The sequence below is a fragment of the Nyctereutes procyonoides genome, unplaced genomic scaffold, assembly GCF_905146905.1.
Source record: "Nyctereutes procyonoides isolate TBG_1078 unplaced genomic scaffold, NYPRO_anot_genome, whole genome shotgun sequence".
In the NCBI taxonomy this organism is placed as follows: domain Eukaryota; kingdom Metazoa; phylum Chordata; class Mammalia; order Carnivora; family Canidae; genus Nyctereutes; species Nyctereutes procyonoides.
The window spans coordinates 48,789,972-48,811,234 of NW_026575121.1; the positions used below are offsets into that span (position 1 = coordinate 48,789,972).

A 21,263-nucleotide genomic window follows, 5' to 3' on the forward strand; every position below is an offset into this window, starting at 1 on the left:
AATCAATTACAGAAGCAAGTTCCAACATCTAGAGCTGTATACAAGTTTGAGAACTGTTGCTGGATTTTGTAGGAGTGACAAAATAGAACTACTCTGGGTCTGATACTTGAGATAAATACCTATAGGATGAATCAAGCATGAAGTATTTACAATATTTTATAAGGATTTTTTGCAAGCAGAAAAAAAAATGGTTGTTTTGAGAAAAAACACTTCGAGATGGTACATAAATATGCACAAGGAAAACCTAGCAATAAAAGAGAAGCATAGGTATCTATATCCAAGGGGAAAAAAGGACCCCAGGAAGAAACAAACCTCAATATTTCATGTTCCTGGAATTTATTGTATGTGCGCGCTGCTTTTGTTCATACTTTATCAACTTCTGATGACATTTTATTGAGTGTACATAACTTTTAGAATCGGGATACAGGTTAAGGATTTCTTATCCTACCCTCAAAACACACAGACACTTATTCTTAAAAACAGGAATGTATTTCATACCATTGAAACTCCAAAAATCATTACTGGCCTTTACCTGAGTGGTCTTTTGAGTCACACAAAATTTAAAAGAGGTAGGGAATGGAAAAAAAACAAAACAAACAAACAAAAGGTAAAGTTATCAGTTAATACTAGCTGGTGCTTATTACATGCCATTCTAAAGCATGTAAATTCACTTTTCACATTGGCTCTTGCCTCATTTAATGGTGTTTTCAGAGTGTTAGAATGTAAACCATATGGCACTTTGCCACCCTTTCAGAAAAATGATGTTAGTCTAAAATAATTTAATTTATGTGGTAGAAAAGGAGTTAAGGGCAAGGTATGGATTTATTGTTGTAAAAATGAGTGTGTGTGTATATGTATGTGTGTTTGTGTATGTGCATGCCTTAAATATGACTTTTCTTTAAAAAAAAAAAAAGACTTCTTCCAGAGTTTTAGGTTCATTGCTGGCTGCTTAGAAAAGAGCTTTCTGATTCACAATTTGGAAGTCTTTTCCATCAGTGTCCTGTCATCAGGGGACAGAAGTCTTGGACCCAGTCCATCCTCCACTTGCTTCCTGATATTCACATCTGTGTCTGTGAGACCGGAGTTACCGTGGAATATACATTCATCTTTTCCAGGTTCTTTTTCTCATCATCGTCAAACTGAGCTTCAATCTCTGCTGGATTGACGTAAGTGTAAAACCGGGCCATGATGGCAAATATTACACAGACAACCAGAAGCAATGCCGCAAATAGGATGTATTCAGCCCACTTTGAAGGAATCAGAGTTGGAGCAAGAAAAAAAACAAAACAATACAGGTTATGATAATGTCTGCATTGTGAGTATGTTTTCTTGCTATGTCTAGGTAGTAGGTACTTTACGATTAAACTATGTTGGAAAATTGGTAGGCTACTAACATAGATATAGAATGGCCAGCTTTTCTTGAATACTCGAGTATAAAGATAACATTTTTTTTCCAACAGCACAGAAATGCAGAAACCAAGACTTTGGGAAGATGAGAGAAAATCTCTGAAAAACCCATGTTAAGGGACATAGCAGGCCTCTAGAAGGATGAGAACCAACAGAACAGCACACAGTACTCTTGAGGGAAAAATAATGTGCTGAACTGTCCTAAGACCCCCACATCATCCCTTGGTTAATCTTGAGGTTACAAGCACACAACAGGAGCACACGTGCTGATGAGATGCAGAGGGGAAAGTGGAGACATAGATAGGGTAAGGGAGACACATATGCTGAAGTGCTGAAGGAGAGAGTTTCAGTATCAGAGAAGCCCTCATTTTATGTTAGCTAGAAAAATTATAACCACCCTTAGAATGGCTCTAACTTTAGGTATTATGAAACTTTCTGGAAAACGTGTCTGGCTTGGGGCCATTAAGCTGCATTCAATGAAACTCAGAAAGATCTTTCCTTTTTTTTTTTAAAGATTTTATTTATTTATGGGAGACAGAGAGAGAGAGAGAGAGAGAGAGAGAGAGAGAGAGGCAGAGACACAGGCAGAGGGAGAAGCAGGCTCCATGCAGGGAGCCTGATGTGGGACTCGATCCCGGGTATCCAGGATCACGCCCTGGGCTGACGGCATGCTAAACCGCTGAGCCACCCGGGCTGCCCAGATCTTTCCTTTGATAGTAAACCACATTAAGGTCTAGCTATGTGAAACCAATCTGAGTATTTTGGTTGTCATTTTCCAACTGTATAACCCCAAGTAGAAATATGAAGAATAGGCACAGAGCTGGCCAAAAGACCATTTGGTCATCACTCTCTCCGGCTGGTTTTATCCAGCCATTAGCCTAGATGACCATGTAAATGACCCATCCATCTCCCTAGGTGGCTAGGGAGCATCATCATAACGACCACCGACACATAAGGCAGATGGGACACTTTCTTTCCCCACCTCGTACCTGTTCACTGAACTGGCCTGCTCCTGCCACAATGAGCACAATGATGTTGCCAACAGCCACTGTCAGCAGCCATCCCGCCTGAAGCACCGACTTCATGTTGGAGGGGGCCTGAAGAAGTCAAAAAGCAAAGTCAACCCAATCTAGTTTGGAACTGTGGAGCTGCAGAACACAACTTACCAATTCATTTAATTGGGCAGTCCACCCCCCCCAAAAAATGCACATTGACAGTCAGGTTGGATCAAATATAAAAAGGATTATCTTTTGGATAACAAGACACCCCAACCACTCATGTATGAACATACAAGAATCCTTTGTCTCCCACTCTCCACATACTTAGAAAGTTGTTGTCCTGAGTTAGGTGGACAAATCTCTAGATGAACCAATTCTATTTCTATAGAAGAGTTTCCAAGTAAAGCCATCCATCCCATTCTCTTTCCCCTAAATGGAGGCTACTCTCTGGGTCAGAAGCTCGATCTTCTGTGAGCCTCCCTGCCACGTCACCAAACCTCTCTTGTAACCTATGATTACAGTCATTTTATTAGACTGTGAGGTCATCACAGAAAGGAATTGTCTAACATATTTATGATTTTTACTGCAAGACTTGAAGGTGCTAGGCATTGTAGGGCCACAGTGCCCTTAACTCTATTTTGATAAAATAATTGAGAAACTAAGCTCTAATTCAGGTACCAGCAAAATTTGCCTCATTAGTCTCATCTTTAACAGTTGAAAGCAATAATATCTTTTAACTTTTAAAAGCTAGGACTTGAGTAGTGTTGTTTACTCGTAGCTATGGAGAGATCTCAACTGAGCCTTAATGATTATGAGGACATTACCCAGAAATGAGCACTATTATGAACAGTTGGTATCATTTAGTTGTTTCAGAATATAGAATCTGCTGTCTATCATGACTCTGGTCATGGTCATTAATACAGTTTTTCTCACTTAGGACTCTAAATCTCTAGCATATGATGTGGGAATGCAGAGTCATATGATACATCCACCCAAGATGCCAAACAGAGTCATATTATTATTCAATAAAGACACAACTTGGGGATCTCAAAAACCTTGTTCGGTGGAAGATATCATAATGCTTTCTAGACTCTTTTAAACTATAAATACATCATTTATTGAAGTTAAATCCCAGCACCATTTTTTTGAAGGTAGGGGTATGGAGGAGGGGTTGATAGAAACAAACAAGAGACCTGAGAATATGAGAACTCCAGTCCTGTGACAGAGAAAACCACCTCGCCGCAGGTGATGAGGAAGTACTGCGGGATCTGCAGAGCCATGTTAACTGTGTTGGGTGAAATATCTTCAAACATATGCAATTCAGGGCAGCCAGTGCTCTAAACCACAAAGGCAAAAGTGAGAAGTTAAAATGGAGATTGCTTCTAGAATAAAAATTGCTCAAATAGGCAAATGGAGTTTGGACTTGTAGGATCACGTCAAAGGATTTGTCAAGTAAGTACACAATTTAAGTGGCAATATGCAATTGTGCATTTTATCCTCATGATGAAATGGCCTTGGTGGAATTTGAAAATCTGTTCACTAACATTTTCCTCTTAACTCAGAGAGTAGTTTGGAAGTCAGGTTTGTTTAAAACCTTGCCATCTCTTTGAACTAAAAGTTTGTAAGTCCATGTAAATAGTCTATGGAGAAGCATCAAACACAGGTCAATGTGAACTTTTAAGTCAGAGTCAGTCAGTCTTGTTTATTTTTATTCTAAAAATAACAGCCAACTTAGGTCAATGATAAGTTAAGGAATTAGTGACAAATGAATTCTAAACCCATTTAAAACACAGATACTAACACTACCCCAGTTAAGTCATTACCAGGTCCTAAGTGTTTGAGTAGAACTTCTGATCCAATAGAATGACCTACTGACCTGCATTCCGATTACATAGGTATATGCACTACCAAATTCAAGGTTGGATGATTGGAGAACTTTTGTACAATTTTGTGAGATCTGTTGTGTTGAACTTATTGTAATGTTTTTTCTGTGGAAAGAAAGAATAATATAGGTGAACCTTCCTGGTATTAACAGCTTCAATGTATAGAAAAAGACTTGAAATCCTTGAACTTTGGAGCACAGTGTCCAAGATGAGTACTTACGTGCCCAAAGAAAAGAACTGATACTCGCTGGCATTATGACTGGTGACATTCACATAAACTTTGTCGCCCATGGTGATGTTGAGGCTCTCATTAAGACTATTTATAAATCTGAAACAGAAAACCATCGATTTTGTGACTGGACTATGGGATACTTTGCTTTAGGTCATAGCATGTGCACCTGAACTTGGGCTATGGTCTCTTTTATAAGGAATTTAAGATGTTTATAGAAGATTTCTAGACTTATAAAGGCAGAAGGAAGCCACCCTAGGTTTGCCCTTGTTCACTCACTCATGAGAACACACCCAAAAGAACTGGCCACAGTCTTCTGCCTTGAGCTGTTTTGAGTCCTTTGTAATTATGAGCTATTGCAATGGTATGTTGGGATATTAGCATGGTTTGAAATAGGAGCTGGTCTCCCCTTCAAGAAGGCAGAGGTTTGTGTTCCTTGCTCAGGAGCTTCAGAACTAAAGCAGTGAAGGACCAAAAGTTGAAGTTGCTTAGTACCCTAACAGTCTCCATCTGGGCTTCTTTCTGGGGTTGGGGATGGAAGGCCATGTTCTGTCCTTTACCCCTAGTCCAAAGAGTGGAGAGGAAGAAGAGGGCCAATCCAGCAACCAGAGACACTTTTGAGGAGCTCGCCTCAGGCAGGGAAGTCTGTGTCTGCAGGACCTGGAGTGATGGTGACTGGCATCACATTAGAATACAGGTAGGAGTGTAGCACCCACAGGACTTGGTGCTAGCTCCCATGGCTTCCTCCAGTTGCTGAAAATTCCCCTATTCCTAAGATTCACATGGAGCCAATTGAATTGCTTTCCTTCGAAAGGCCATATAGATAGTGACAGTATGGACAGGTGATTAGATCCCTTCCTTAAAAGTTTCAGACTATAGAAGACCCTGACACTACAGGCTATAGAAGGGTGTTGCCCCGAATAAGACTAATTGATTTCTTCCTTCCACGAGAGAGGTGAGGAAAGCTTTCTGCAGATTACCCAATTTAAAGAATGGGAAGTAATAAGATCGTATATCCAAGTATTGCAGAGAACCATTTAACCTGTGTGGCCAAATTTCACCAGCTTTGTGGCAACAAGAAATATTGGCCAAATTCTAATTACTGGGAGAACATTTCTCTGAATTAAGCTCAGGCCCTGGAGTCCCTGGGCATTTGACTTGGTGTAGTTTGATAGGTGCTTACCACAGAAAAGGGAACCCTGATGCAGGTCAACAGGAGCCTAATAGTTGGGTGGACAACTTTGGGTGAAATGACTGGCTCATAAGGTAACTATGTTTAACCTTTTGAGGAACAGTTTTTCAAAGCGTCTGCATCATTTTATTATTCTGCGTTCCCACCAGCAGCGTCAAAGTCTTCTGATTCATCCACATCATCACCAACACTTGTTATGGTCTATTTTTTGGTTGCTTTTGTTTTGGTTTTTGGTTAGAGCCTAGTGGTGTGGGCTGGTATCTCATTGTGGTTTTGATTTGCCTTTTCCCAATAATTAACAATGCTGTGCCTCTTTCCTTGGCTTTTTAGCTGTTTCTATATTTTCTTTGGAGAACTGTCTCTTTAAATACTTTGCCCATTTAAAAAATTGGGTTGTCTTTTTACTCCTGAGCTATAAGAGTTCTTTATGTATTTGGAATCTCTTAGATATATAATTTGCAAATATTTTCTCTCATTCTATGGGCTGTCTTTTTAAAAGATTTTATTTATTTATTTGAGGGAGAGAGAGAGAGCATAAGCAAAGAGGAGAGGGAGAAGCAGACTCCCCGTGAGCAGGGAGCCTGACATGGGGCTTGATCCCAGGACTCTGGGATCATAACCTGAGCCAAAGACAGATGCTTAACTAACTGAGCCAGGTATCCCCTTTTTACTGTCTTGATGATATCACTTATAGCACCAAAGCTTTCCATATGATGAAGCCCAAGTGACTATTTTTTCCTTTTGTTGCTTGTTCTTTTGGCTTCATAACCAAGACACTACTATCTAACCCAAGGTCACAAAGATTTACTCCTATTTTTTTAAATAAATTTTATTGTTTTAGTTATATTTAGACATGTGATCCACTGTGTATATTTTTGTTTATGGTATCAGGTAGGGTACAACTTCAGTCTTTTGCATGTAGGCATCCAGTTGTCCCAGCACCACAATAATTTCAATAAACCCTTCATTTCAATAACTATCTTGAAATGGAGAAATTTTTAAAAATCTACTATGGTCAGTTATGCACTGCCCATATTCCCTCCTCGAAGTATCTCTTTCAGTAAGACAGTCATGAAAACCAAGGACTGATATAAACTGAACTTAAAACCAAGCCTATGCAGAGATTTTTCTAAATCTTAAATTGAGCTTATTAGAAATTAATGAAGCATATATAATCATATCATCTACATTAATGCTTTCTGTATCACTAATGAATAAAAATAGTTGTAAATATTGTTTTTTTAACTTTTCTCATTCTCTTAATCTATTTCAAATGATTTATATGCACATATTAATTTGTGCATATATAATTATATATAATAATTATATATAATTTATAACAGATACTATATTTATGCATTATGAATATAGTATAAAAATATCAAAATATTTTTATTGGATGTGATAAAGGTTTTAAAGGCCACCTCTCTAGAGAAATTTCATACGTGTGGACAAAAAAACCCATTTATGAATGTGAACCAGGGCACTGTTTGGAAAAATGGCAGCAACCTAAATTTCCTTGAAGAAAAGAACGGATAAATAAATTGTGGTATATGCATGCAATGGAATATTGTATAGTGGTTTAAGTGAGTGGATTAGGGATACATAATATGGATAAATATTAAAATGATATTTTATAATATATTTTATAATATAAAATTACAGAACATATACAGTACAATAATATATTAAGTTTAAAAACATGCTCAAGAACATTGTAAGCATATATGTATGTAGCCATCCATAATAATAAAAAATTCATGAGAAAGATCAATATCAAATTCTCAACCAATTTTTGACCCAAGTATTCTCACTATTTTAATTTTTTTTAGAGAGAGGGAGAGTGTGCATGAGTGTGCAAGCGTGCACAAGATGGGGGGAGGGGCAGAGAGGAGGAGAATCTTGAGCAAGCCCTATACTCAGCACTGAGCTGGTTGCAGGTCTCAATCTCACATCTGTGAGATCATGACCTGAGCTGAAATCAAGTCGAACACTCAACTCACTGAGCCACCCAGGTTTCCCTGTCATTTTATTTTAAAGGGCTTTGTTGAAGGAGGTCATGTAAGTCTTGCAACTTACTGATACCTGAACTGAAGGCAGACCCTTAACCAACTGAGCTACCCGGATACTCCTCAACAAAGACAATTTAAAGAAGAAGAATGAAGCTTTAGCATAGCACCAGAACAAGAAAGGATACCATGAATTAAATTGTTCGAAGTTTCTAAAGTGAGGAGACATTTCTGAAGAAACCCAAATGATGGTTCTGAGCCACAAAGGACATCCCAGAGGCACTTCTAACTCAGACTCAGACACAAAGATCAGGAAAGGGCCAGGTGACCATCATCAGAGGATTTCTTTCCAGATCTACTAGGACAGTTGTGTGTGTGTGCATGCGTGCAGGACAGAGGAACAATTCAGAAGACAGAAAGGAAGATGTTATGGGCTAAATTGTGTCTACCCCCCTACCCCTAATTCATATGTTGGAAGTCCTAACCCTCAGGACCTCAGAATGTGACTGTTTTTGGAGACAGGGTAAAATGAGGTCATGATGGATCCAAGATCACTGGTGTCATTTTTTTTTTTAAGATTTTATTTATTTATGAGAGAGAAAGAGAGAGAGGGAGAAGCAGGCTTCTTGCTGAGGATGTGGGGCTTGATCCCAGGACCCTGGGATCATGACCTGAGCCGAAAGCAGATGCTTAACTGACTGAGCCATCCAGGCGCCCCACTGGTGTCCTTATGAGAAGAGAAGATTAGGACACACACAGAAGAAAGGCCATGTGAAGACATAGAGAGAAGATGGGCATCTCTAAGCCAAGGGGAGAGGCCTCAGAGAAAACTAACCCAGCCAATGCTTTGCTGTTGGACTTCTAGCCTTTAGAACTATGATGAAATAATTTTCTGTTGCTTAAGTCTTCCAGCCTGTGGTTCTTTGTGATGGCAGTCTTCGCAAACTCATACAGAAGAGAACAAAGAAAATGAGATGGAGCCAAAAATCAAAAGGTCCTACTGCTGGTTACTACCCATATGTAGTTATACTACACAGAGATGTGAGAATACCAAGGAGAAAGAAAATACCCAAAGCTTGGTGAAAGGAAAATTAAATCAACTACAAAGAGTGGCAGATGCTGTGTGTGTGTGTGTGTGTGTGTGTGTGTGTGTGTGTGTGTGTGTAAGAGAGAAAGAAAGAGAGAGAGAGAGAGAGAGAGAACGAACAAGGCCTGGATGTCAGTAGGGACGAGCCTCCAGAATTGTGGGAAGAAAATGGCAGCCAACCTATAACCAACTATGAGAACAGACAACCATTTTCAGGCAAGCAAGGACTTGCAATTTACCTCACGCTTTTCTTGATCAGATATTTGAGCACAAGTCTGCAGCCAAACAAGAAAGGTGTCCGAGGAAGATACCATAGAATTCAAGAAAGAAAGGGCAAATAGTGAAAATTCTAGGAGGACAGTGGCATCACAGGACTACAGAACAAACGCTCTGGTTATGTCAAAGAGGATGCTGAAGAGTTGGTTCTCAAAGAGGAAGGTGAATTCCCTGGATTCATTCTCTGGATCACCCTGGAGTTAAAAGCTCATGCTTTGGTCAACAAGAGGCCAAGTGAGTTACAGGAAAACACAAAAGCTGTGCAAGAAAACCTTGGTTTAAAGACAATGGTATGGGCAGCCCTAGTGGCTTAGCCATTTAGCGCTGCCTTCGGCTCGGGGCGTGATCCTGGAGACGGGGGATCGAGTCCCATGTTGGATTCCCTGCATGGAGCCTGCTTCTCCCTCTGCCTCTCTCTCTCTCTGTTTCTGTGTCTCTAATAAATAAATAAAATTTAAAAATAAATAAAGACAATGGTACCACTGAACAATTCAGGGTATATAATAGGATATTCCAATTTATTTTGACATTCAGAACATTTCCATTTGTGGACATATTTTAAGGATATAAAATTACATTTCCTTCCCTTTCAGACTTTTATTACATTGTGACTAATATTTTTATAGTCAACCTGTAAATCCTGTTTATTATTTTTAGAATTGACCTAGCACAGGGAATACACACAAAGATAAATATTACAAATATTAACAATGTAAAAGCTAAAATCTGAAATGGTTAATGAGTGGCCACAGGGGAACAAAGATTGGCAATAAGAGTTGAGGTTAATAGGAGCCCTATACTTATTTCTCCCCCAACTTGTTCATATTTTTCAATCTTACTTAAAAAGTGTATTTACAGTAAATTGGCTTTTTGGTGTACGGTTCCATGAGTTTTAACACATGTCTGGTTTCAGAGAAACACCATCACAACCAGGATACAGACTAGTTCTATTCGCCCCCACATCTCCCTCATGCTGACCCATAGCCAAACTTCTCCTCCATGCCTAACCCAAGGTAACCACTAATCTGTTCCCACATCCTTATCTTTTTTTGGCCACTTCCAGAATGCCAGGTAAGTGGAATTATACAGTACATATGTAACTTTCTGAGACTGGCTTTTTTCATAACATAATACATTTGAAATTCATTTATATTATTGTAAAGCAATAGTTTCTTTTTTTCTGAGTAATATTCTGTTGTATGGATATACTATATAGTCTATTGTCTGTTTATCCATCACCCACTAAGGATCATTTGAGTGACTTCCAATCTTTGGTGATCATGAATAGAGTTTTTTTTTTAAGATTTTATTTATTTATTCATGAGAGACACACACACACACACACAGAGGGAGAGAGAGAGAGAGAGAGAGAGAGGCAGAGACACAGGCAGAGGGAGAAGCAGGCTTTATGCAGGGAGTCCAAAGTGGGACTGGATCCTGGGACCCCAGGATCACGCCCCGGACTGAAGGCAGGCACTAAACCTCTGAGCCACCCAGGGATCCCCCATGAATAGAGTTTCTATGTACATTTATGTTTAGATTTTTGTATGAACACAAAAGTTCATGTATGAAGTTTGCATTTCTCTAGGATAAATATCTGAGTGGGATGGCTGGGTTGTATGGTAAGTATACATTTCACTTTATAAGAAACTGCGTCTCTGTTTTTCAGAGTGACTGTGCCATTTTGCACTCCCACTAGACAAACATGGGAATTCCGGTTGCCCTGCCTCCTCACCAGCATTTGTTGGCATTGTCAGTTTAAAAAATTTATTATAGCCATCTAATAGGTATGTCATGCAAATCACTGTGGTTTTAATTTCTATTTTTAATTTTATTTTAAAAAATATTTTATTTATTTATTCATGAGAGACAGAGAGAGAGAGAGAGAGAGGCAGAGACATAGGCAGAGGGAAAAGCAGGCTCCGGGATCCCTGGGTGGCACAGCGGTTTGGCGCCTGCCTTTGGCCCAGGGCGCGATCCTGGAGACCCGGGATCGAATCCCACGTCAGGCTCCTGGTGCATGGAGCCTGCTTCTCCCTCTGCCTATGTCTCTCTCTCTCTCTCTCTCTCTCTCTCTGTGTGACTATCATAAATAAATAAAAATTTAAAAAAAAAAGAAAGAAAAGCAGGCTCCATGCAGGGAGCTCAATGTGGGACTCAATCCCGGGCCTCCGGGATCATGCCCTGAGCCAAAAGCAGACGCTCAACTGCTGAGACACCCAGGCATCCCTAATTTCTACTATCTATCTATCTATCTATCTATCTATCTATCTATCTATCTATCTATCATCTATCTATCTATTTATTTATTTATTTATGATTTTATTTATTCATGAGAGACACAGAGAGAGGCAGAGACACAGGCAGAGGAAGAAGCAGGCTCCCCGTGGGGAGCCCGATGTGGGACTCGATCCCAGGCCTCCAGGATCAGGCCCTGGGCTGAAGGCAGGCGCCCAACTGCTGAGCCACCCAGGCGCCCCTAACTTCTATTTTTTAATGGCCGATAGTGTTGAGTATATTTTCATGTGCTTATTTGCCATTTGTATATCTTCTTTGGTGAAATGTCACAATCCTTTGCTGTTTTTAAACTGGGTTATTTTCTTATTATTGTGTTTTGGCAGAGTACTTTATATATTCTGGATACAAATACTTAGATATGTGATTTGTAAATATTTTATACCACTATGTAGCTTACCTTTTCATTCTCTTAACAGTGAGATTTACAGAACAAATCTTTTTAGTTTAGATGAAATCTAACTCACCTATGCCTATATGTCTATATGTATGTATTAAAATGAAATATTATTTAGACATTAAAAAGAAGGTCACCCTGCAATTGTGGCCACATGGATGAAACTAGAAACATTAAGTGCAATAAGCCAGAGAAAGACAAATACTACATGGTATCACATATATGCAGAACCTAAAAATCATTGGAACTCATAGAAACAGTAGAATGGTGGTTACCAGGGATTGGAGGATGAGAAACAGGAAATTGTGTTAAAGCTATAAACTTTCAGTTCCACAATAAATAAGTTCTGAGGTTCTAATGTAGAGCATGGTAACTATAATTCATACTGTATTGTATACTTCAAATGTGCTAAGAGATTAGGTCTTAAGCATTCTTATTACACATACAGAAAAGGTAACTGTACGGTGATTGTGTTAACTTGATTGTGGTAAATATCTCATGTTTACATATATCAAATCATATTGTATGCTTTAAATGTATTTGATTTTGTCACTTACACCTCAATAAAACTGGAAAAATCATAGAAAAATAATGCTGTGATCTTAATAGTAACTGCAAATTAACCCTATGGGTCAGTTTTGGGAAGAATTGACTTGTCACTATATTAAGTCTCCTGATCAATGCACCCATCATGTCTCTCCATTTATTTCACTCATCACTAATTTCTTTCATAAGCCCTTTGTAGTTTTACTTCTCAAATCTTCATACATGTTTTTACTAGATTTGTACCTAGTATTTTATCTTTTTTTGAGCTATTGCAGAGTTTAAAATTTTCAGTTTCCAATCATTCATTGCTGGTATTTAGAAACATGATCTTTGTTGCCAACCGTATGCTTTGTAACATTTCTACACTCATTTCTAAATTCACTTATTGATTCCATGAAGTTTTTTGGTAGAGTCTTTGGGACATTCTATGCAGATACTTATGTCATCTGAAGTAGGAATAGTTTTTATTTTTTCCTTTTTTTTAAGATTTTATTTATTCATTCATGAGACAGAGAGAGAGAGAGAGAGAGAGAGAGAGAGAGAGAGACAGGCAGAGGGAGAAGCAGGCTGCATGCAGGGAGCCCAACGTGGGACTCAATCCCGGGTCCCCAGGATCACACCCTGGGCTGAAGGCGGTGCTACACCACTGAGCCACCCGGGCTGCCCTATTCTTTTCCTTTATAATCAAGATGCTTTCTTCTTTTTCTAGTCTCATTGCACTAGCATCCAGAAAGATGTTGAATAGGAGTGGAGGGTGTGGATGAACTTATTGGGAAGAGCATTGAGACTTTCACCATTGAGTACAATGGTAGTTTGGGTTTTTTAGATGTCCTTTTTCAGAGTAAGAAAGTTCCCTTCAATTACTAGTTTGCTGTTTTTTTTTTTTTAAATAATGAATGGACACTGAATTTCATCAAATGCTTTTTCTGCATCCATCGATATGACGATATGGAATTTTCTCTTTAGTTTATTAAGATGATAGATTATATTGATTGATTTTTTGAAATATTGAACCAGCTTTATATTCTTGGGATAAATTCCTATACTCTCATTTTATAGTCTTGGGAGTGCATTACTTCCATGAGAAGCTGATAAAACTTAGATTTTAAAGAAAAACACATACCTGATTCCATTTTCTCCTTTTTCTGGCTTCTGGTTAAGGCCATCCTTTACCTGAGAAAGAAAGTATTTTTAATCTAATCCACTAGAATAAATTTAGATTACCATTTTAGCCTTCGAGAAGGAGAATGATGTTGACATTTATCCTAGGAGTCAAGGGCATATGATTACATTTGCAGGGCTCCATCCTTCACCCTGGTTTTTCCTGGAGGTTGACATGAGCCTCAACAATTTTTGATGATTGCTTTCTAGTGGTTCCACAGAATACTACTAAGAATTTAGAATGAGTAACTCAAGAGTGCCCTAATAAAACACATGACCAAGAAATCTCAATTCCATATTGCAGTTTTATAGAAGGTCACCTTACAGAATATTCACAACTCCTCCACTTAGGTCAGCTATACCTTCATAGTTTCTTAATATGATGAATGGCATATCTAGATGCTGATATTTTGTCATGAAGTATTTTGCATGTGTTTTTATTGCTTTTACCTAATATATTTATTATATTTTTTCAAAGACTGTTTTAAATTTCCAATTACCGGGATCCCTGGGTGGTGCAGCGGTTTGGCGCCTGCCTTTGGCCCAGGGCGCGATCCTGGAGACCCGGGATCGAGTCCCACATCGGGCTCCCGGTGCATGGAGCCTGCTTCTCCCTCTGCCTGTGTCTCTGCCTCTCTCTCTCTCTCTGTGACTATCATAAATAAATAAAAATTAAAAAAAAATTTCCAATTACCCAGTGCAAATTTTTTAACCAACACAATTACAGATGTATTTAAAATTTTATCTCAAAAAGTTGCTAAGAATGCACATATGTATTTGTGTGACTTGTGTATACTCATACATACGCCATCCCATGCCCAACAGTTCTTCTTCTTCTTCTTTTTTTTTTTTTTTAGGGTGAAGGTGAAGGGCAGAGAAAGAATTTTAGGCATGCTGCATGCCCAGCACAGAGCCTGAGGTGGGGCTCAATCTCATCACCCTGAGATCAGTACTTGAGCTGAAATCAAGAGTCAGATGCTTTAATTGACTGAGCCACCCAGGTATCCCCTAAGCATTTAAAATATTTTTTTAAAAATAATATTAACCCTTCCTATCCTCCAGTCAAAGTTTTATTGAGAGTCAAATGACTCGTATCCTTGGAGAAGGAAGAGCTTGAAGATTATCATATGTAATGCCACATGGGGTAAAACAAAGTCACACCCCTAAGAGGCTGTGTCTCTAACACCACAATTAGTAAAGAATCAGCTGTAGGTGTCCAACTACTTACCACTCGGTAATTATTGGGGGCCCATACTAGAAGGGTATGGCGATGGCCCTGCTCAAAGTTATAAGTCACTGGAATGACTGGTGATCCAGTGGAAGAAATGTTTATACTTGTCAGTTTGTCTACATCAAAAGTCATAAATCCATCTGACTGTAATGAGAGAAAAGGAGTTATAGTTAATACCGTGGATTCTTGTTCTGCACTGTGTAACTAAACATTATCATAGCATATTATTTGACACCCCCAGTTCACATTCATACACACCAAAAAATGCCTTGTGGGAGTGACATTGGTTTGTCTTGGCTCCCCCACTCACCCTTACAGATTCTGTCATGAAGTTGTTTAGTGTTATACAAGAATTATACTTTTTGTATAGCATTTTACTTTTCATTTTGTTTTATGAAAATAAACATTCTGGAAATATTTTCTGCCACTGGGCAAAGTATAACACTAGGGATGAAGTAATAACCCTGAGGAAAATCAGTACTGGGCTGCTCCAAGTATCAGTCAGATTTTCTTTTTTCTTCAAGGTCATCAGTTTGGTAAGATCTAAGGGAGTAGTTCTTAACCGTGGCTGAACAGGAATGAGACCAATTAAAGCAAAATCTCTGAGGTATCAGAATTATCAGAGCTCTCCAGGTGATTCTAATGTGGACTCAAGTTTGGGAGCCTCTAGTTCAGACCAGTGGTCATCCAGATTAGGGTTTTGCAACCTCAGCACTGCTGACATTTGGGGCCAGATAAGTCTTTGTGATGGGACCATGTGTCAGCAACCCTGGCTTCCTACATATGAAATGCCAATTGCATGCTCTGAGTAGTGACAATGAAAAATATCTCCAGAAATGCCAGACGTCCCTAAGGGGACAAAATAGCCCCTGGTAGAGAACCACTGACAGATCCTTGTTGTTTAAAGTGTGGTTCCACTCACCAACAGTGGCAACTGTCACCTGAGAGAGAACATGTTAATAAAGCAGAATTTCAGACCTTCTAATTCAGAATCTGCATTTTACAAGCTCCCCCAGTGATTCACATGCATATTAAAGTTTGAGGCACACTGGTCTAGAGTGATGCCAAAATGAGACTAAGATACTAGACATTTCAGTTCTAGGCTTGTTGTAGGAATTATATAAAGATTAAGTAGATCAGTTTCTCCAAATCCTAATATGACTCAGGTCAGAAGATAAAAAAAAAGAAAGTTGCATTTCCTTCTACTTACTTGACTCATTTGGCCAACTGTCACCACCGTTCCAGGAAAAGATACATTCATGGCACCATTTCCTATATTCAGTACTTTGATTTGGACTTCATTTTGTTTGGGGAAGACTGGAAGAGTTTTCTGAGCAAAATAAAAGAAAATTGGCGGTGATGCCTTCTATGCATACTGAAGATAAGCTTGGCCCTGGCACTGCAATGCCACCATCCCAGCCCTCCAGCCATGGAAAGCTGCCTGGGCTGAGATGACAATTCCCTGCCCCCTGCCCCCCACCCAGAACCTCCATCACTTGCCTCATGGCACCCATAGGAAATGATGTTGGCACAGAACATGGAATCACAAAGTAGTCACAAAAAGGCTGCTCCTGCTCTTAACACCTCCGGGACAAAGGATGCTTGGTTATGAAACCTCCTATCTGAGGGAGTCAGAGTAAACACAACCCAAACCAAGTTGGTCTTGTGGCACATGAGATCTGCTCTCCTGCGAGGCCAGCATCATCCCCTGTAACTCTGGGAGCCTAGAGCTCAGCCCTGACTGGTGCCCTAAACATCCTTTCACAACTGCTCTGTGCCTCTTGCCTCCACACGGTTTCTTCAGGGTTTCTGCCTTTTTTCCTAGTGTTCTCTCTCATATCCCAGTGTCCCTGAAGCAATCCATTCTATTTTATTCTAGAAGTCTGTCCTAGTTCCACAATTCATTTTGCACAAAGCTAGCTATGTTCAGGAGCAAGTGGCTATACTCATATTCACAGGAGCACTATTCACAGTAGGCAAAACATGAAAGCAACCCAAATGTCTATTTACAGGTGGACAAACAAAATGTGGTTTATCCAACAGCAGTCTATGGTTCCACTTTAAGAAAGGAGATTTTCTGACACCTGCTACAACATGGATGAACCTTGAGGACATTACGCTTGGTGAAATAAGCCAATCACAAAGGACCGATACTGTACGAATCCACTTACATGAGGTACTTGGAGTAGACAAACCCATAGACACAGAAAGTAGAAGGGGGATAGCCAGGAGCTGCGGGGAGGGGAATTGGGGAGCTGTTTTCCAAGGGCCACAGAGTTTTAGTTTTGCAAGATGAAAAGTGTTCTGGAGATGGGTTACGCAACAAAGTGAACGTATTTAACGCTACTGAAAGGCACGCTTGGAAATGTGTAGGATGGTAACTTTTTGTGATGTCTATTTTATCACAATTGAACATTTAAAAAGAGAAATTAAAAAAGAGAGAGAAGGAGGGAGGGAGAGCTAAAGACAGAAACAGAGAAAGACACACACACAGACAGGAGGAGGGGAGAGGGGCGGGAGGACGGTGCTTCCTGCCGGTCTTACACACGACAAGCACCCACCCGTCCCTAGCCTGGCCTCAGACTGAGGGCGCTAGGAGTCCGGGGTGGGGGTGCCACTGTGGGTCCTGGCATCTACAAGGACTGGCCTGGGAACCGACATCACTAGAAACATTAGGCTACAAAGGCATCTTCCCAAAGACAACTGACACATTTTCCCAGTGCTGCTTGTTTGTGACTGATGGACTTCTCACCAGGCTTCCCAGGAGTTCAGATGGCGAAAGAGCAAGTTCTATGAACTTGCTCCCATTGTAAAAGTGGGGTCAACAGAAACTCCCCGTGTGACTACCATCCACCTCCCCGCTGCTTGCACCCATCCGCTGGCCCCCTCCTCCAGGCCGCCCTCTTCCTGGTGATGAGCACCCACAGTGCGTGCTGCCTGATAGGGGCCCCCTTGCCCCCGTGGCACATCCACGTCGGCCCTGGCGCCCACAGTCTGTGGGCAGACACCACAGCCTCCCCGCAGTCCTGGAAAAAGAAGACTTCTCTGGATGTTCCACCCGACCCGCAGGAAAGGCCACTGGGGATCCAGAGGACAACTCACATCAATTTCCAGCTGAACAACCGCCGCCATCACGAAGGCCATGGAAGCCAGGAACATTCCAACTGTCATCCTCTTCAAGGAGCTGGGAGACAAGTTGAAGAGTGGCTCTCAGCCAGCTTCACACAAGCGAGCTAATGGTAACACTCCCCGCCCACCATCTGCCCAAACAAAACTAACTTCTCTACAAAAACACCCATTGAAAATGTCTTGCTCTCTTCTTTATCATTAAGACTAAGAAGGATAAAAGTAATGCAGCTTCTTATCTGCATTTTAAAAAAGATTTTATTTATTTATTCATGACAGACACACACACACACACACACACAGAGAGAGAGAGAGAGAGAGGCAGAGACACAGGCAGAGGGAGAAGCAGGCTCCATGCACGGAGCCCAATGTGGGACTCGATCCTGGGATTCCGGGATCACGCCCTGGGCCAAAGGCAGACACTCAACTGCTGAGCCACCCAGGGATCCCTCTTATCTGCATTTTTACATTTAATTTCTAGAAACTATAGCTCTGGTGATACATTGGATGATAGTTAATGTTTCTATCATCTACATATATGAAAAGCTTTAATTAGAAGCTTTTCAGGTTGCCATTAATAGTACTTTTATTTGAAGGGAAAATTTCCAGAAACATCAGCGCATAGGCTTCTAATTCAAAAATAATTCTTTTAAAACCCCATCACATAGGTGGTGTGGTGGGAGGGAAGATATTCTTTCCATCGAGGCACCAAAAGCTGTAGGGAATGCAGTGTTAGCAAAGCCCTAGGACTCAGAGAGCCTCACCCCAACCCCAACCCAAACCTGCCAGTCACCTACGTGAAATTGAAGCCACATTTTGCAATCAGAGGGTACACCACGGCATCCATGATGGGGACCATGATGACGATCAAGATGGCATTCACAGTCTACGGGTGAAGTGGAAATGAACCATTAGCTCTTGTCTCAAAGGTGTCTTTGAACTCAGAAAGCAACTTAAGTATTTGTTCCTACCTGCATCTGATCTGGCTGAACTTCAAGAAGTCCCTAAAAAGAGAGGGGAAAGTGTCACTGATAAGTTCCCATGGATGATCAGCTGGAGGAATGTCATGACAGGGAAGGGGAAAGGGGGCCAGGGGACTAGAGCAAAGGAATAGTGACCAGGGAGGTGGAGAAGCTTGATATCCCCAAACTTACAATTTTCCCACTCATAGCTGTTGCTTGCAGTGTCCACCTGGAGCCCTTAAAAACAAATACGTTTGCTGTGTCATTTGGGAACATGAGTTTTAAACATTTTGCAAGACAGGGTTGAGTCTTTTCCAGATCAGGAATGAAGTCTGAAATGTTCTGGGATTTAAATGTTTTTTCAACATCCCAAGTTATCTCCCAGCTCCACTGTAATACTGGGTAAAACCAAACAACTTGCATTTCTTCTGTACAAATCAACACAACATATAGTTCTCCCACCCCAAGAGAAGAACCTACAGAGCACCACTCTGAGACACAGCTATCCTAGGAAGAACAAAGATGCGTGTGTGAGGCCTGTTGGAATGCATGGCATCATCTGCAAAGTGGGGCAGCTATGCACACGGAGTATATACTATGTTCACTGGCATCACAGCTTCAAGAACATCATTATTATTTAAGGGCCATTTTTGACAGTCTGGGCTGTCCTGAAGTGGAAAGCCATCAAGAAAGTGATGGATTTAAACCTGGGCAGCCCAGTTAGGTTTGATCTATTTTGTATAAAGATGATTCAGGACTGTAAAAATATACATGATTATTTCCATGGAGGACTGAACACATAAAGTTTTCAACATAACCTAGTCACTCTGTTTAGAAGGCATCATGGAAAGTCAGGAAATATATCACTGCTTGAATTCTTTTTTTTTTTCTTTAAATCTCTGCACTCAACCTGGGGCTCGCACTTATGACCCCAAGATCAAGAGCCACATGCTCTACCTACTGAGCCAGCCAGGATCCCCACAGGCTTACTAGGGAAGATTTCCCTTCCAGAAGGGTTATGGAATCCCCCTAGCCACAACAGCTAAAACGTGATGAGAGTATTTCTGGTGCAAGTCTGATTCCAAGAGCTGGTTCCTATTCAACATGCAAAACTGTGTTCCTGTGCTTAAGATGCTAATCTAAATCCCGTACTTACAAATAAAGAGATTAATGTGTTCACTCAAATTTTTTCTAAGAGATGTTTTGCCCTTATAATAATCCTGCCTACACAATAAAACCATCTGCCATTTGTAAATTTTTTTAAAGCTCCAGTTTCTAAAAGAAACAATATCGTATTACTTTGACTGCTGAGTATCATGCATTGAGTTAACTCAAATCTGAAAAATTCCCACAGCGGTGGGAGCAAGAGCAGGGCGACAAGGCAGCAGTCTGGGTTCTACTTCCTTGCTCTGGCCAGAATGACTTGAGCAGTCATTTTACATCCCTGGATGGTGCTTCTAGTTTAAGCATTCCATTTTAGAGTGAGAGGTATCAAGCGCCTCTCAGCTTCAATATTCTGTGGATCCCGTAAAAGGCAATATTATATATCCTCTGAGCATACTGTATCAGAAAAACTCTTTATTCTCAGATTGACTGGTAGGAATCCTAGATAATAATAATAAAAAAAAAGATTTTATTTATTTACTTGAAAGAGGGAGAGAGTGAGTGAGAGAGCATAAGTAGGGGAAAGGGGCAAAAGGAGAGGGCGAAGGAGGAGCCAGGAGCCCAAAGCAGGGCTTGATCCCAGGACCCTGAGATCATGACCTGAGCTAAAGGCAGATGCTTAACCAACTGAGCCACCCAGATGCCCCTGTAAGTCCTAGATACTTCGATCAAATCTTTCCAAAGTCTCCTTTACTTACCCACACCTAATTTTCCTCATTGTTTTGCAACAGAAATGTGGATAGAACCATCTAGAGTCTTTTTTTTTTTTAAAGAAATTCAGTGTGGGGTGCCTGGATGGCTCAGTGGGTTAAGTGTCTGATTCATGATTTGGGCTCAGGTCATGATCTCATGGGATGAGATCTCATGCGATGATCTCGGGTCATGGGATGGAGTCCCAGGACAGCTCTGTGCTCAGCAGGGAGTCTGCTTACAATTCTCTTTCTCCCTCTCCCCATCCTCCAACTTCTGCATGTGTGCACTCTTCTCCCTTTCTCTCAAATCTTTTTTTAAAAGATTTTTTATTTATTTATTCATGAGAGACACAGAGAGGCAGAGAGAGGCAGAGACACGGGCAGAGAGAGAAGCAGGCTCCATGCAGGGAGCCTGATGTGGGACTCGATCCTGGGTCTCCAAGATCATACCCTGGGCGGAAGGCAGGCGCTAAACTGCTGAGCCACCGAGGCTGCCCTCTCAAATCTTTTTTAAAAAGGAAATTCACTGTGATCTAACACTTAGTAAATAAACAGAGAAAAAAGAAACCAGTGGAGAATGTTTTTAGGAGCTAAATACTAGGTACCAC

The 21,263-nt window shown here is 40.6% G+C and overlaps 1 protein-coding gene across 1 annotated transcript in view; it reads right to left on the reverse strand.

Moving 5' to 3' along the window:
• Positions 1 to 319: 319 nt before the first annotated feature.
• SLC15A1 (solute carrier family 15 member 1) overlaps positions 320 to 21,263 on the reverse strand; it is a 52,122-nt gene continuing 31,178 nt past the window's right edge. Inside the window, exons 12-23 of the mRNA XM_055336158.1 lie at positions 18,992 to 19,036; positions 18,809 to 18,841; positions 18,635 to 18,723; positions 17,814 to 17,895; positions 15,922 to 16,041; positions 14,709 to 14,855; positions 13,443 to 13,492; positions 4,509 to 4,616; positions 4,282 to 4,393; positions 3,599 to 3,742; positions 2,397 to 2,504; positions 320 to 1,247 (exon numbers count right to left, since the gene is read on the reverse strand). Of these exons, the coding sequence (XP_055192133.1) occupies positions 1,059 to 1,247; positions 2,397 to 2,504; positions 3,599 to 3,742; positions 4,282 to 4,393; positions 4,509 to 4,616; positions 13,443 to 13,492; positions 14,709 to 14,855; positions 15,922 to 16,041; positions 17,814 to 17,895; positions 18,635 to 18,723; positions 18,809 to 18,841; positions 18,992 to 19,036 (1,227 nt within the window). The 3' untranslated portion in view covers positions 320 to 1,058. The remainder of the gene's footprint in view (positions 1,248 to 2,396; positions 2,505 to 3,598; positions 3,743 to 4,281; positions 4,394 to 4,508; positions 4,617 to 13,442; positions 13,493 to 14,708; positions 14,856 to 15,921; positions 16,042 to 17,813; positions 17,896 to 18,634; positions 18,724 to 18,808; positions 18,842 to 18,991; positions 19,037 to 21,263) is intronic.